This window comes from Seriola dumerili, unplaced genomic scaffold, assembly GCF_002260705.1.
Source record: "Seriola dumerili isolate Sdu_G_001 unplaced genomic scaffold, Sdu_1.0 BDQW01000383.1, whole genome shotgun sequence".
Classification (NCBI taxonomy): Eukaryota; Metazoa; Chordata; class Actinopteri; order Carangiformes; family Carangidae; genus Seriola; species Seriola dumerili.
This window is the reverse complement of record NW_019174638.1, coordinates 105,410-119,995: the sequence shown is the minus strand read 5'-3', so window position 1 is coordinate 119,995 and position 14,586 is coordinate 105,410. Positions and strand designations below refer to the sequence as shown.

The window sequence follows — 14,586 nt, the reverse complement described above, 5'->3', positions numbered from 1 at the left end:
ACAAACTGCGGCGTTACATTCCCAGATCTGAGGCGCGTTTCGCGGCTTTTAAAGGCTGTAGAAGGCAGACAGCAGGTAAACACACACACACACACACACGCACACACACACACACACACACACACACACACACACACACTGAGTTGCTCCCACACTAAACTCTTTGGGTTTCAGCAGATTCGTTTCATTACAACACACACACACACACACACACACACACACACACACACACACACACACACACACACACACACACACACGAACACACACACACACACACACACACACATAGGGCTGTAGTGCGCGTGACCTTAGATGTTGTTGACTTTTCCCGCCTCTAAAAAGGTCAGGTCTAGAGTTCCTCCTGCTCTTTTTGTTTGGCGGGAAAGTGATCAAATATTGTTGATTTTTGTGTTGATTTTTTTTATCAATGCATGTTAATTGAATTAATCTGGATCTGAACCAGTTCAGGTCGTGTGACTGAGGTCTGCGTGAACACCGAGGCCGGGTCCAGGCCTACACCTCTGACTGACACGTGAACGCAGCACCATCTTTGACCCGGATCAGACGTCGTCGGCACTAAAACCCTGAAGACACGTAAACTGCACACACACACACACACACACACACTGAAGACAAACCAAAATCGTCTCTGGTCTGGTTTTAAATATGAATGCTGGTACTGAAGTGGTTTTATTGCATGGTTCGGGACCCCCCTCCTCCACTCCTCCCCCCGGGCCTCCTCTAGTCGCTGTCCGACTTGCCGTCCTTGGACGCGGCGTGGTTGTACAGCCCCTGCGCCATCAGGTGCAGCGCCAGAGAGTTCTTGTTCCCGGAGGCCTTCTTGATCTTGGCCCGTTTGTTCTGAAACCAGATTTTGATCTGGGACTCGTTGAGGCCGAGGTCCCGGGCCAGACTCTGCCTCCGCTGCTCGGTCAGGTACCGGTTGTTCTGGAACTCAGTTTTTAGCCGCTGCAGCTGCTCCGCCGTGAAGGCCGTCCGGGGCCGCTTGTCCTCCTTACTCGGGGTCGGGGCCTTCTTTGGTTTGCGGGATCTGGGCCCTGGAGCAGAGACAAAAACCACATCCGGGGGTCAGAGTCAGTACAACCACAGAGTATAAACACAGACAGAGCTGCTGCTGATTATTGATTATTAGGAGGATTATTTTGGTGTGTGACACCTGAAGTCAGAGACTCTGGTCCCTTACAGCGGGGACTGAGACTGAGACCACGTTCCCACAGTCCCCCTCACACAGGTCCTTCAGGTGTGGCACAACAAAATAATAATAATAATAATAATAGTCCCCGCGACCCTACTAGAGGATAAGCGGTAGACAATGAATGAATGAATGAATAATAATAGTAAGATATTACGCGTACTTTTCACAGATCTGACCACTGGACTGTATTTGGGTCAGGGGTCGGGGGGGGGGGGGGGTTTATCCTTCAGGAGGAGTTTTTAATTCAATGAAAATGTTTGTTTGACTAAATGAAGATCCGCCTCTGCAGACCCGGGTCTGTTCACACCAGCGTCTCCGGTTCTGTCTGATTTTTTTCTCCATTAAATCTGATTTATTTATATTTCATGTTTTATTTTTATGAGATCCGGTTCGGCCTGTAGACCACATGTGAACAGCTGATGGGGTTAACCCCCTGACACACAGTGTGTCAGTCAAATCCTACTGAGGTTTAACCCCTGAGGCAGCAGGTCCTCCAGATCCAGATCCAGATCCAGATCCAGATCCAGATCCAGATCCAGATCCACATCTAGATCCAGATCCAGATCCAGATCTGCTGCAGCACTATGAAAACGGGAGAAGGAGAAAGGGTGCAGATGGGGGTGGGGTCACGATATGATCGAGGACTGGGGGGTTAGGCGCCTCTTTCCCTCCCTGTTACCATAGGAACCACATTTTAAAAAGTAGTTTCCTAAAATGATAAAAATAAAAGAGTAAAACTCGGTTCCGGTTCTGTTCAAACGTTCAGAAAAACCCGGATCCGGACCGAAACACCAGAGTGTGCTCTTCTTTCACAGCAGGCCTCATCAGCTGTTTCATTTAACATCGATAAACTAACTGAGACCACCATCACCCAGAATCCCGACCAGCACCCAGAGTCCGGCTCAGACCGCTGCAGGTCTCCTCTCAGTCCAACAGAAGTTTTTCCTCTGACGGGGGCCTGGTGGTCTGAGCTGCGGCCCCCGGACCCCGTGGAGGCCGGTGGGTCAGTCCCTCAGCAGCTCAGGCCTCATGGAAACTTTCAGTCCCACTACAACAATAAAACATCATCTGAGTCCGGATCAGCGTCCGGTCTCGATTCTCACACACCACTCTTCGATAAAGACTAAATTTCCCGCGCTCAGCTGTTCGATCATGTTTCGGAAAACATCCGCTTCTTCAGTCTCAAACCACGACAAAGGAAAAGTCCAAGTCCACCACGCGTCCACTAACCCTAACCTCCAACATTTAACTCCGAGCTGAGACCGCGGGACCCGGTCTGAAGCGGACTCAGGTGGTCCGGACTCTGGAGGATCTCAGACCACCGCGATTTTATTTATTTATTTATTAATAAATTAATTAATTTGTTTGTTTGTTTGTCAGCGAAAAGACTTTAAAGTCGTGGTTCAGCATTTCACATCCAACCCGGATCCTCCGGGACTCGCGGCCTCACTTTTTAAACCCCCCCTCCACCATTGTCAAAAAAAATATGCTAATGGATATTAACAAAGAAGACTGAGGAACAATGGCGTTAAACTTGGTTTTACTTCACTCCTGCTCGTTTTCGCTTGATTTTTCTCTCTCATTTCATTTCTGATTTATTTTTGAAATCACTTCCTGGAATCTGTCAGACTTTATCTTTATTTTAAAACCAGGATCCGGATCGAATCATCCACAACAACAGGAACTAGTTTCTACTCCGCGTCAAACTACTTTGTTCGGTCCAAAATCGGTTGGTGATGAATGATAATTTAAATAAAATGTTGAAATCATTTTTTCTAATATTGAAGTTATGAAATAATAAAAAATAAATGATAAAATTAATTATGAAGGTGAAATAATCGGTTTGTCAAATGTAAGTAACTGTCGAACAGCTGGAAGAATAAAAAGAATAAAATCTTATTCTACTTTTTTTTGTTTCTTTTTTGTATTTGTTCTTTTTTTCAGTTTTTTTTAATTCACATGTTTTTATCTGAAATAAGAAGCTGAGTTTTTTTTCTGCAACTCAGCTTCTTTTTTTTGAAGAATTCAAACTGAGCTTCGTTCAGTTTTATTTAATTTTTATTTATTATATCTATTATTATTTTGTTTTGTTTTATTATTTCTTTGAATTAAACAAAATATTTGACACAGTTTTTTTCCCACCAACCTGAGGACGGACGGTCTGAGTAGCGGGTACAATAAACCCAGGCCGGCCACAGCATCGGCTTGGCTCCAGGGGCCGCGCTGGCCTGGGGGCTGAGGCAGCGGTCCCCGCCGCTCGCTCGGCCCTTCACAGCCGCATCACCGACTCTCAGGTCAGGCCTCCTGGCCTCGGGGTCCGGATGCTGGTCGTCGGATGCTCCCGTGTCCTCCTCTTCTTCCTCCTCCTCCTCCTCCTCCTCCTCCTCCACCTCGCCTCCTGCTCCACCCTGCTGCGGGTTGCCAGTTTTTGGAGCCTTTCTCCCCGTCAGCTCCTCTCTCCGCAGGATCACTCCCAGACCGTCCCTGTCCCGGACCAAAGTCCCGTCCTTCCTCTTTCGGCCGAAGTCCGGTCTTAAAATGTTGTCGATGTAGAAGTTGGTGATCCTGTGGGACTGCTGGTTTCCAGGAGGCTGGAGGAGAGGCAGGATGGCCCGGTTGGACTCCTCGCCTCGGATGGAGTCCTCTGGGTCTCGGCGAGCATTTTCTTCCATAATGATGAAGCCTGGTCGCCCTCAGGACCTGTTTCTGTGCGTCCCTGTGCAGAGCAGTGATCCCAGAGTCCCGGTGCGTCCCGCTCACCTTCTGATCAATGAACGAGAATAACTGCGAGTCAAAGAGAGAGGTTTAAAATCCTGCTGGAGCAGTTCACAGTGTTTCTGCAGAGAAAAGGCGCCTCTTATGATTTTGACAAAGAGAGATCATGCTTCAGTTTGAGAGGCCGCTCCTCATCCTCACACCTTCATCACAACATTAAACTCAGCTGGAAAAAAAAAACACAACTGGAGTGTGTTTAATTTCTGCGGCTCTGCACAAAATGATTGAAGCTTCCAGCAGCTGAAAGAGTCTGATGAAGACGAAGCTCAAATACTTTCACTACGGATTTTGGTTCTCATTTCTGATTGGCTGCGAGATGCTGCCGTGACGTCATATTACGGGTTTCTCAGACACGTGCCTCGGACCAATGGAGCTGGGGAGTTGATGTCACGTGAGGTTCCCGGAATTCCCTGGAGGCACAGATTAACCCAATCCACAGTCAGTGTGTGATGCGTTCACGGCACAGCGGAAACATCTCATTACTGCAGCTTTATTTTCCACTGGTGGAGGCTGATCAGCAGCCTCGGTCCGGATCGGGTCGGACCCAAGAGTCCCTGAACCGTCACAGTCCAACAGGACCAGGCCTCAGCACAGAGGGTAAGTTACGGTTACATCACATCAGGGTCAGTTAGTGTCAGTGCCTGTAGACCGTGAACACATCAGCCTCTCTCAACTCAGGTGAACTGGATCAGCAGGTAGAATTTACAGGTAGACAGGTACTCTTTCAATAGGCTTACTTCAGATTTACCACAGCACCTGAATGCAACACATGTTACTGTCAGCACAGTGTGGTCAGAAACGCAGCAGGTTTTAGGTCCAGAAACCTGAATCCAGTTCTGGTTCTGCTCAGTGAGTCTCAGTGTCCCTCTTGTGGAGCAGTATCTCTGGGTCTCCTTCACATGTGGACCTGGTGCTGCTCAGAGCAGGTTCTGAATCTTGATGGCGGGCCAGCCCACATGCATTTACATGAGGTCTGACTGTGCAGCAGGAGTCCAGCTGATCCTGGACTCTGGGTCACAGGAAGTGGACTCTCTTGAACTGGAGGCCCAGAGGTCAATGTTGTGAAAGAGGCTCCAGACTCAGCTGGTTCAGAAGAGGCTCGGCACGGTCTTTACCTCTCTGGACCCTCCATCTCACAGGACAGACTGGGGTCGGTCGCAACAAGTCTTATTGCTCCAATCAGAAACATGCTAAAGCGATGACACTCATACTGCACATGCTCAGTTAGCCCCTCCCCCACCAGGAAATCAGAAGACACATTCAACATCTGCTGCTGCATTTATTGAAAATAACTTGTTTTGGATCTGTGGAAGTGAATTTAGTCAAAACTTTTGTCTGAATTAATTAAAACTTGGTGAGTTATAATCACTGATTTGTTGACTTCTAAATGACACGGTTAATGTGTGTCAGGTCTTGCACATGTTGTTCTGTCACAAGTTATTGTAACTGTTCTCGAGCTGAGCAGCCGAATCAGACACAACGTTTTTAGATCAAAATAGACAAAATACGCTGCTAATTTTGTCCCATTGCACAACAGAAACATAATCATTCCTCATGTTAACATAAAGGAAAATACCAACAAGTTATTTTGTGAATTATTTAGTTATTGCCTCTCCTGCTCTTATAATATATTTGCATGTTCTGTTCATTATAAGCAATAAAATAGATAAATTGTGTAATTGCGACTCATGGTAGGTTCTATGTTCTACACAAAAGAAAACTCAATAAATGTTCTTTGATAAATATTATTAATCAAATAAATAATGCTAATATTATTGTAAATGATGCATATTTTCAGAAGCTTATTGAGAAAAAAGAAAAACTTAACTGGTGAAATTGAATGTATTTTAATATGTTGCAGCTGCTCTCAGGGTTGGGGTCAGTTGTAACATCTGAATTCTTCCATTAAATAAATCTAAATGAATCATCTTTAGATGGTGTGGGTCATTAGCGGACAGATGTAAATTTAATATATAAAAGTTTGGTTAAATAATCTCTGAGTAACTGAGAGAAATATAGGAAGTGTTGCAACCATCCCCGGTCTCCTCTGCACGTGGTGTCACACCTGTCAGCTCAGGCCCAGGTCAGGTGACGTCATTCGTTAACGTTGCTCCTGTGGAGCGTTACTTCAGCCAGGTCGAGTTCATATTCAAAACCAGCGCAAAACTAAAGTTTACCGCGCGGAGCAGGCGAACAGAGGCCGCTTCGCTCCTGTTCGCGCGAACTGAGGCGAAGCTATACGTCCGCTCGAGCTGAGTCCACTTCGGACTGTGGTTAGGGTTCTCACCCAGACCAGGACCCGAGGAGCCCAGACTAGACACGCTACTGCACGTCTGGACGTGTGTGTCGGTACAACACAACAACAACAACAACAACAACAACAACAACAACAACAACAACAACAACAACAACAACAACAACAACAACAAGGCTTGTGTGTGTAGCAGAGGGACATTCGTTTGGCTTTGCACCTGAACGCAGCATCTGGGTGAACTGCTGTGTGAACACACACACACACACACACACACACACACAAGCAGATTAAAAAGTGAAAACAGTTCTGCTCTGATTAAGGCTAGAAAGGTGATAGGGCCTGTATATATACATACATACATACATACATATATATGTATATATATATATATATATATGTATGTGTGTGTGTGTGTGTGTGTGTGTGTGTGTGTGTGCGCGCGCGTAGGCCTATATGGCTGAAGAAAGAAAGAAAGAATGAATGAAAGAAAGAAATAAAGAAGTGGTAAATCCAGCTGTCAGACTGAATGTTTTTAAATTGGACTTGGACCGTGGATTTATTTGTTTTTTCAGTGTGTATTTGACCTGTCACGCTTCGCTCCTTGCTGTTCAGTGGAGGCGGACTGCATCAGAACTAAGCCGGGCACAGAGCACTATAATCGGCCGCACGGACAGTGGAGCAGCTCGCGGGGCTGGAGCGGGACGGTCCCGGCAGTCTGAGGCCTGATACTGGGTCTCAGGTCGAGGCATAAACACGTCACTGCGGGCGGATGACAACCCCGTATCTCTGTCGTGACTTTGTCGGGAAACACTGATATTTTATCTTATATTATTACTTTTAAATTATAATATGTTAATGTTATAGCTAATGTTATATTATTACTCTTAATTATAGCTAATATTGTTCTTATTTATCATCATTATTATTATGATCATATTAGCCTATATCATTAGTCTTGTATTTAAGTCACTTTTATTAGTATAATATTATGTTATATTATATTATATCATATTATATTATATTATATCATATTATATTATATCATAGGCTATTACATTATATTATAGCTGCTATATTTTTTGTCTTATAAGCTATTATAGCATACTATTACTTTTATATTATAACAGTGGTCTTATAATCTTATAATATAATTTGTCTTATATTATATTATTAATTAAAATATAGTAAAATAGTAGAAATAACAGGATAATTCCCGCGCTAAAAAAAATAAATGTGAGCAGTAAAACGAACTCAGGTCCCTTCATGAAGTCTGTTGGTCCGTGTCAGAGCTGCGTGTCTCTGCGGCTTGGTCACATTTCCCGCCTCCAGGACTGTGTCAGTGTGATGTGGTGAGGCCTGAACTCAGTGTAGATACCTGTAGTTACTGGTGGTTCAGGTAACGATCCCCTGAACTTCAGGTGTTTTCAACAGGCCCGTTTGATCTCCACGTCCACGTGGTTGGATGGTGTTGTCTCCCGCTCATGTAACGCTTCTTACTTCAGCTGCACGAGCCTGTGTCCAGCTCTGTGATTCACCTGTGGCCTTTAGGCCAATCAGAAGCTCTGAACATATGTAAATGCAGGTGGAGAAAGACCAATGTCAGCGTGATGAGTTAAGACGTAATCACGACTGTGCGCACACCTGTACGTATCAGTGTTAACATGAATGTTATTCAGGGGGTCAGGTACAGGTCTGTATTCACTTCTCTCCGAAGGGTCACACACCTGCTCCTCTGCATCACGTCACACCTGAGGCAGGTTGTCATGGCGCCAATCAGCTGATGGAGCCAGTTTAACAAGAATAATAAGAACACGCAAGAATAATAATTATTATTATTAGTATTTATCATTAGCCCTGTGGTGACTGAGGTCCTCTGACTCTCTGAGTGCTGCTGTCTCATTGTGCTGGTGCCCAGATGTGAGATGAGCCTGGAGACAAAGCAGAGGTCAGCTGAGACCATCAGCTTCCTGTCCCCCTTTACAAAACCTCTCTGAGGGGGAGGAGGGAGGAGGAGGGGAGACACTTCCTATTCCACTCTGTCTGCTCTGTTACAGTCAGTGCAGGGACACAGTGATGAGCAGTGGGTTCAACCATGACCTGATCAACACGAGAGACACACACCTTCAGTTTCTGATCTATCATCTATCTATCTATCTATCTATCTATCTATCTATCTATCTATCTATCTATCTATCTATCTATCTATCTATCTATCTATCTATCTATCTATGTCGGAATCGGAGTCCTACCTGGACAGAGTCCTCCTCTGGTCCAGCTCCTCTCTCTGTAACATGCTGAAAGGCCTGTTGCTGTCACTAACTGCTCTAATCCTCCTGATCGTCGTGCCGTGGATAAACCCGGTGTGAAAGCAGCCTGCGGGCCGGGCTGACTGGCCTCCCGGGCTCCGGCGGAGCTTGGCCTCCTGGACCGCCGCTCGGTCCTGCATGAGTTCACAGCAGTGGCGGCTGACAAAGGGAGGTTTTGCTCCGGTGCTTTTTTTAATTTTGAAAGGCCTCCCTGACTTTGTCCTCTGGAGAAGAAAAGGACGCAGCACACACACAGGAGACAAAGCTGAGCTGCACTTCTCTTCTTCGGTCTTAACGTGTCCTACAGGAACATGAACAGGTTCTTCAGGACCAGGACCTAAAGGCTCTTCAGGCCCAGCAGAACCCTGGATGTCTCTTGGATGCAGAGGTCTTTAATGTTGTATTTGATTAAGGTGTTTGACTTCATGTGTGATTTTTATTACTGTAAAGGAAGAACACTGGATAGTGTTATTGGTTCGTATTAACTCAGTGCTGCTTTAAACTCATTTGTTTTATCAGTTTTATTTTACTTTACTTGTATATTATAATAACCATGTTAGTTTTTTTTGTTTATAACCTCATTAAAATCCTTAAAATGAGCCACATCTGCTCTGTCACTGAAAATCCACAATCTAAGAGGAAGAAATATTTTTCTGTTCAACACTTTAGTGACACAACACGTCACTCACTTCACTGAAAAGTCCATGAAATGAGACTTAAATGCAAAATATTTAACTTCTGTTTCTAGGGGTCTGTCAATCTAAACAATAACAAACAATGGCAATGAAACAGCGTGGGATCATGGGAGTCGTTGTCTCCTCCCGGTTTGGATTCCTTCAGTGTCAGTGGTTCAGGAAATCAAACAGACCTAGTGAATCTAACCGTTAAAAACACTGAATGAAGCAGCTTCACATTTAAAGTCAGAGTCTGAGCGACGCTGTACGGAGGACAGAGACTCAGGGAAGAGTCGGAGCTGAGACTGATGCTAACCTTTGTTCTGACTGTTTCTCTGATAACTCATGAACCAGACGTTCAGCAGGTTTTCACCAGCAGCTGAATGATCCACAGAGGTTTCCTCCTCTCCACAACAAACACACCAGGAGATTAAAACCAGCAGAAACACTCAATTAAACAGTTTCCCTTCAGAAATCAGAGATGCTGTTCAGCGGACACAGGACGTCTCCAGCAGCTGGAGCTGAGCTGTCTCACATTTCCTCAGCTTGTTTCTCTGATAACTTCAGATGACGACTAAAATCCTTCATCTCTTCAAATATAGAGCTGAAAACCACCAAGGTGTAAAAAGTGTATGTGGCTTTAAACTAGATGAAAGTCAATGTTGAGCTTCTGTCAGACAAACACACTGACACACGATCATAGAGGATATGATGTCATCGACAGGTGACCATGATTAAAATTACGTATTTCTCTAGGTTTGAGAATTACTGGAAACATTTGTGAAAATGTAAGAACAGAACTTAACAACATAGAGAACATAGGACTAGTTGTTTTTAGACGTTTTCATATGGAAAAGTTACAGATTATAAATGTAACTGTGAGTAAGTTTATAGTCCACAGATATAGCTTTGTAACAAACTGCATCATTAACTGTGTTTGATGAGTCACATGTTGAATTCGGACTGTTTGGATGTCAGTGCAGGGACTGGGGTGTGTGACTGATGGAATAAACAGAAGATCTTGGAGTTTATCCGTCTGTGACCTTGACCTGATGCATGACGACCATCTCCTTTTACTTTCCATTATCTTCTCTCCCACCACATCTTATCAACTCTCTACCAACCATCAGGCAAAGGCTATTATTATTCCAGCTAAATATCATACTTCAGAATGCCCTAATTAAAACTGTTCTGCTTGTTCTGGTTAATCTGACGGTGCTGATTGAATCTGGGTGGCAGTAAGTACCACTGTGTGTAAACCCTGGGGAACTTTTCTATTAGACACTTTCTGGCTTCACTCTGCCTCTTGGAGGTCATTCTCTCATTTTCAATTAACACCCTGGTTTTAACATGTGCTGCTGCTCCGAAATGTCTAATGACAACATTTAACCTACAGAGATAAAGTATGGAGGAACGTGTCCCGTCTGAAGAGTCTCCTCTACAGCTGCTGCTCATCTTCTTCACACACACTCGTCTCGACACACACAGTCAGGTAAGACAAGAATCAGAATCAAGATTATTTTGATCAATATTGAGATGGCGATTATTTAACACGATTACTCATTGACTTTAGAAACACCTCACATTTATTGAACTTTTAAAAAACACTTTTTCTTTTTAACAGTGGACTGTCTTAAACTTTAGATACAATTCAACGGAAGAATTAATAAAAATAAATAAATTTTAAAAAGAGATAAATAAACAAAACAATAAATAATTTAGAATATCTGAATACAAACAATTCAATATATAATATAAATTTATGAAAATAAATTAGATCAAAATATTAGGCACTTTCCAAAAAGAAAAAACATGATATAAAAAGAAAAAGATTTAAAAATAGAAAGCGTTGTGTCTATGTAGTTTTCCTGTTATACACAATATAAGTTAAAGATATTTGAGATTGAAGTCTTACAATCCTTACAGTACCAAGCTTGTTGAACTTAATGTCTACAGTTTATAGATGATGATGCCAGCACATCAGACCCACACACACAAACAACACCAGCAGACCATGATTTCCACTCAAATACAAACCCACACAATGCTGCAGCAGAACCAAAAACACTATCGACCTAACAAAGAGCTGGGCAGCTGGAGTGAATCCTATCTTTTCCATTAATTCAGAAGTGAGAAACATATTCATTCTGTGGAAAAGATCCTGTAGAGTATGAATTTATTTATTTTTTTGTATTAGACTATTTTCAAGGTAAAAAAAAAAAAAATTGTTAAATTACCAAACCAGATAAAACTCCCGAATTCCTGAATGAAAACAAAGAGGGTGTTTCCTAAAAACTTAAAAGGGTAAAGGGCTAGTTAAACCACCACAGACACACAAAAGACTATTAACATTAATAATAAACTTTATATTGATGTCAAAATTATCTCTACATCAATTAATCCTAAACCGTCTCACTGCTCGTGACTGAGCACCAGTGTTTGCTAACATTAGATATTGCTAATGAAATGACAAGCTAACATTGGAAACGAATGGGCGCTATAAGCTAGCTAACATTAGTTAGCTAAATTGTAACTCAAGGCTAAAGTTAGAAACAAGATAACGTCAGGGTTCATCTGTAGATACTTCACACAATCTAATTCAGAAACTGTGAAGGTAAGACAGTATAAAGTGTATTAAACCAACAGGATAGTTTGATACTGACACTTACATTCACCGTTACTGTCGCATGGGGGCACCGACGCGACGCGACGCGAGCCACTAACGCGAGGTAGGTAAGTAAACAAGTCTTAACGTTAGGGTTAGAACATGGTACGGTCCACTTTAGGGGTGTCTGAAATCGTATCACAAGATTCTTCCAAGCATGAATACGGGAAATATATAGTAATAGTTATAATTACTGGTAAGAAATCTCTACTGTAACTGTAACTGTAACTCTTAACTGCAAATTAAAGCTAAAGTTGGAAACTAGCTAACATTAGTTACCTAAACTGTAACTTAAAGCTAAAGTTAGAAACTAGCTAATATTAGTTACTAGCTAACATTAGCTAGAAACTAGCTAACATTAGTTAGCTAAACTGTAACTTAGAGCTTAAGTTAGAAACTAGCTAATATTAGTTACCTAAACTGTAACTTAGAGCTTAAGTTAGAAACTAGCTAATATTAGTTACCTAAACTGTAACTTAAAGCTAATGTTAGAGACTAGCTAACATTAGTTAGCTAAACTGTTGACTGGGTGACATGTTCCTTCGTGAACACACACAGTAGTTTATTTAGTAGTTTATTCAGACCTACACACTCTCTCTCTCCTGCTGTTGTAAATGCTCACTACAGCACCAGATGTGGATTATTCCACTGCTGAAACTATATATTTGTGAGGTGATTTTAAAGACTCAGTGGGACTGAGAATGACAGAAAGAGAAATCAGAGAGTGATGGTTTGATCTTTTCATTTGTTGATGAGTAAAGAACAGAAGGACTGACTGAGCAGACTGATGCTGATGACACACACATCTAGAACATTCACATACAGTACAATGACAATTGAGTCACGCTCCACGTTATTTGCATAAAGATGTTGCACCATTAATTAAACTGAGGTCAGAGAATGGCAGTGTGTGTTTGGAGTGCTTAGTCTAATTAAATGACATCTAATAATGTTTCTACCTTTTCTACTGATTGGAAATGATTTCTTGAGAAAGTTGTGAATATATTTTACCTTGTTTCATAAATTTATGTAACATCCGGGATAAAAGTCAAACTCTGACTCAGTCATAATATTTACTGTCTCTCATTGAATCCACACTTTCGCTCATGTGTTCATTCAGAATCAATTATTCAGTCATTATTCCTTTATGACCACTGTGTTAATATGATAAACACCCTGTTTTTTTTCTTGTAGAATTAACAACAGCTCATTGACACAAGCAGAAATAAAGTGACCAGACTGGGAGAGTCAAATCCACTGATGAAGATAGAACTGTCATACCTGAGAGAGGCAACACCTCAGGGGTTACGCTCCTTCATCATGCCTAAAGAGAGACGTCTATATCCAACAGGTGTATGGTCATCAGGTGATCAGCCTGGGCATTAATGTAGCTGTCAAATGGCTCATCCAATCACTGTTCTACTGGCTGTGTCTCACTCTCATCCTGGTGGTGGGGGCACGGGAATAAGGACCAAGACTGACATGGTGCATAATGACAGGTGGTGTGTCTGCCGTAATGTCTACATTGGATACCAATGAGGTCAGAAGGTGACTGTCTACATCAGTGATGGAGCTGTCAGAGAGATTCCCCAATCACTGCTCTCAATTTGCTGCAGCTCGGTTTGTCAAGGTCTTTTAGCTCTGAAGCAGCTATGATTCACCGTGCAGCGTATGTGTCTGCACGCACACACACATCTACCTGTGTGGACTGTACACGCCTGACAGCTGATGTGACACCCACTAATGAATGAAGTAATTAACTACTGCAGGAACCAATTGTAGAAGAAATGACATGTTAGAAAATCAGACACATCAGCAAAGAAGCAGAAGCTGTGAGGGTTAGCCCTAACCCGGGACAAGACTCTCCCCCTCTGGACTACCAGAGGAGACAGGACCCTGGACCTGCTGTGCTAATGTTAAAATGTAAAGATAAGATATTCCCAGAGCAGTCCCACACTAGGGAAATGTGCAGTATTACAGCAGCAAAGTGAACAGTATAAAGAAAGAAAAACTGCAAAATGACAATATGAAATACTTAAAAAAGATAAATAATATAACCTAATATGTACAATTAAATAATTAAATATAACAAAAAACAAAACAATAGATAGCACAGATGGTTTGTTAAATTATTGCACATGGTGAATTGTCAGTCTTTGGTGTGTGTGTTGGACTGGGTGCAGTGTGTGTTGTACAGTCTGACAGCAGCAATAAAGCAGTAAACGTGCTACGGTCATGAAAAGGTTTTAGTTTTAGTCTGGTACATATTTTTCTCTTTGGTGTAGTAAACAAATGAATCACACACTGAGATGGTAAACATTTATTACATAATGATAAGACAGCAAAAAGTTGTATATTGACATTTTAAATAATGAAACAATTAAATAATAAAACTTGAAGACACATACACCAGACTTCAGATCAAACTCATAGTAAATGATCCAGATCTAGCCCCCAAAATATTATGGCTTCTTCCCCGTCCCATTTCCCATCCCTCCATCCAGTTCCGTACTTTTTGTGTAATCCTGCTGACAGATAAACAAACAGACAGGGTGAAAACACAACCTCATTGACAAAGGTAATAATGAAATAATGACAACGAAACAATGAAATGTCCTCACTTCACCGTCTGGACGAGATAACCTGGGTTACACGTTTAGACGAAAACACCAACTGTCATAACACAGGGGATT

General features: G+C 42.5%; 1 protein-coding gene across 1 annotated transcript; it reads right to left on the bottom strand.

The window, feature by feature from the left end:
- Positions 1-744: 744 nt before the first annotated feature.
- LOC111233304 (homeobox protein engrailed-2b-like) lies at positions 745-3,891 on the bottom strand. The gene is made up of 3 exons (XM_022761080.1): positions 3,627-3,891; positions 3,366-3,557; positions 745-1,061 (listed from the first exon to the last, which is right to left on the bottom strand). Exons 1-3 carry the CDS (start codon positions 3,889-3,891, stop codon positions 745-747), a joined length of 774 nt encoding a protein of 257 aa, XP_022616801.1.
- Positions 3,892-14,586: the final 10,695 nt, after the last annotated feature.

Coding starts and splice junctions, on each gene's coding strand:
- LOC111233304 (XM_022761080.1), bottom strand. CDS start 3,891: ATGGAAGAAAATGCTCGCCGAGACCCAGAGGACTCCATCCGAGGCGAG. Junction 3,558..3,626: donor AACTGGCAACCCGCAGCAGG/GTGGAGCAGGAG, acceptor AGGACACGGGAG/CATCCGACGACCAGCATCCG. Junction 1,062..3,365: donor CTCAGACCGTCCGTCCTCAG/GTTGGTGGGAAA, acceptor TCTCTGCTCCAG/GGCCCAGATCCCGCAAACCA.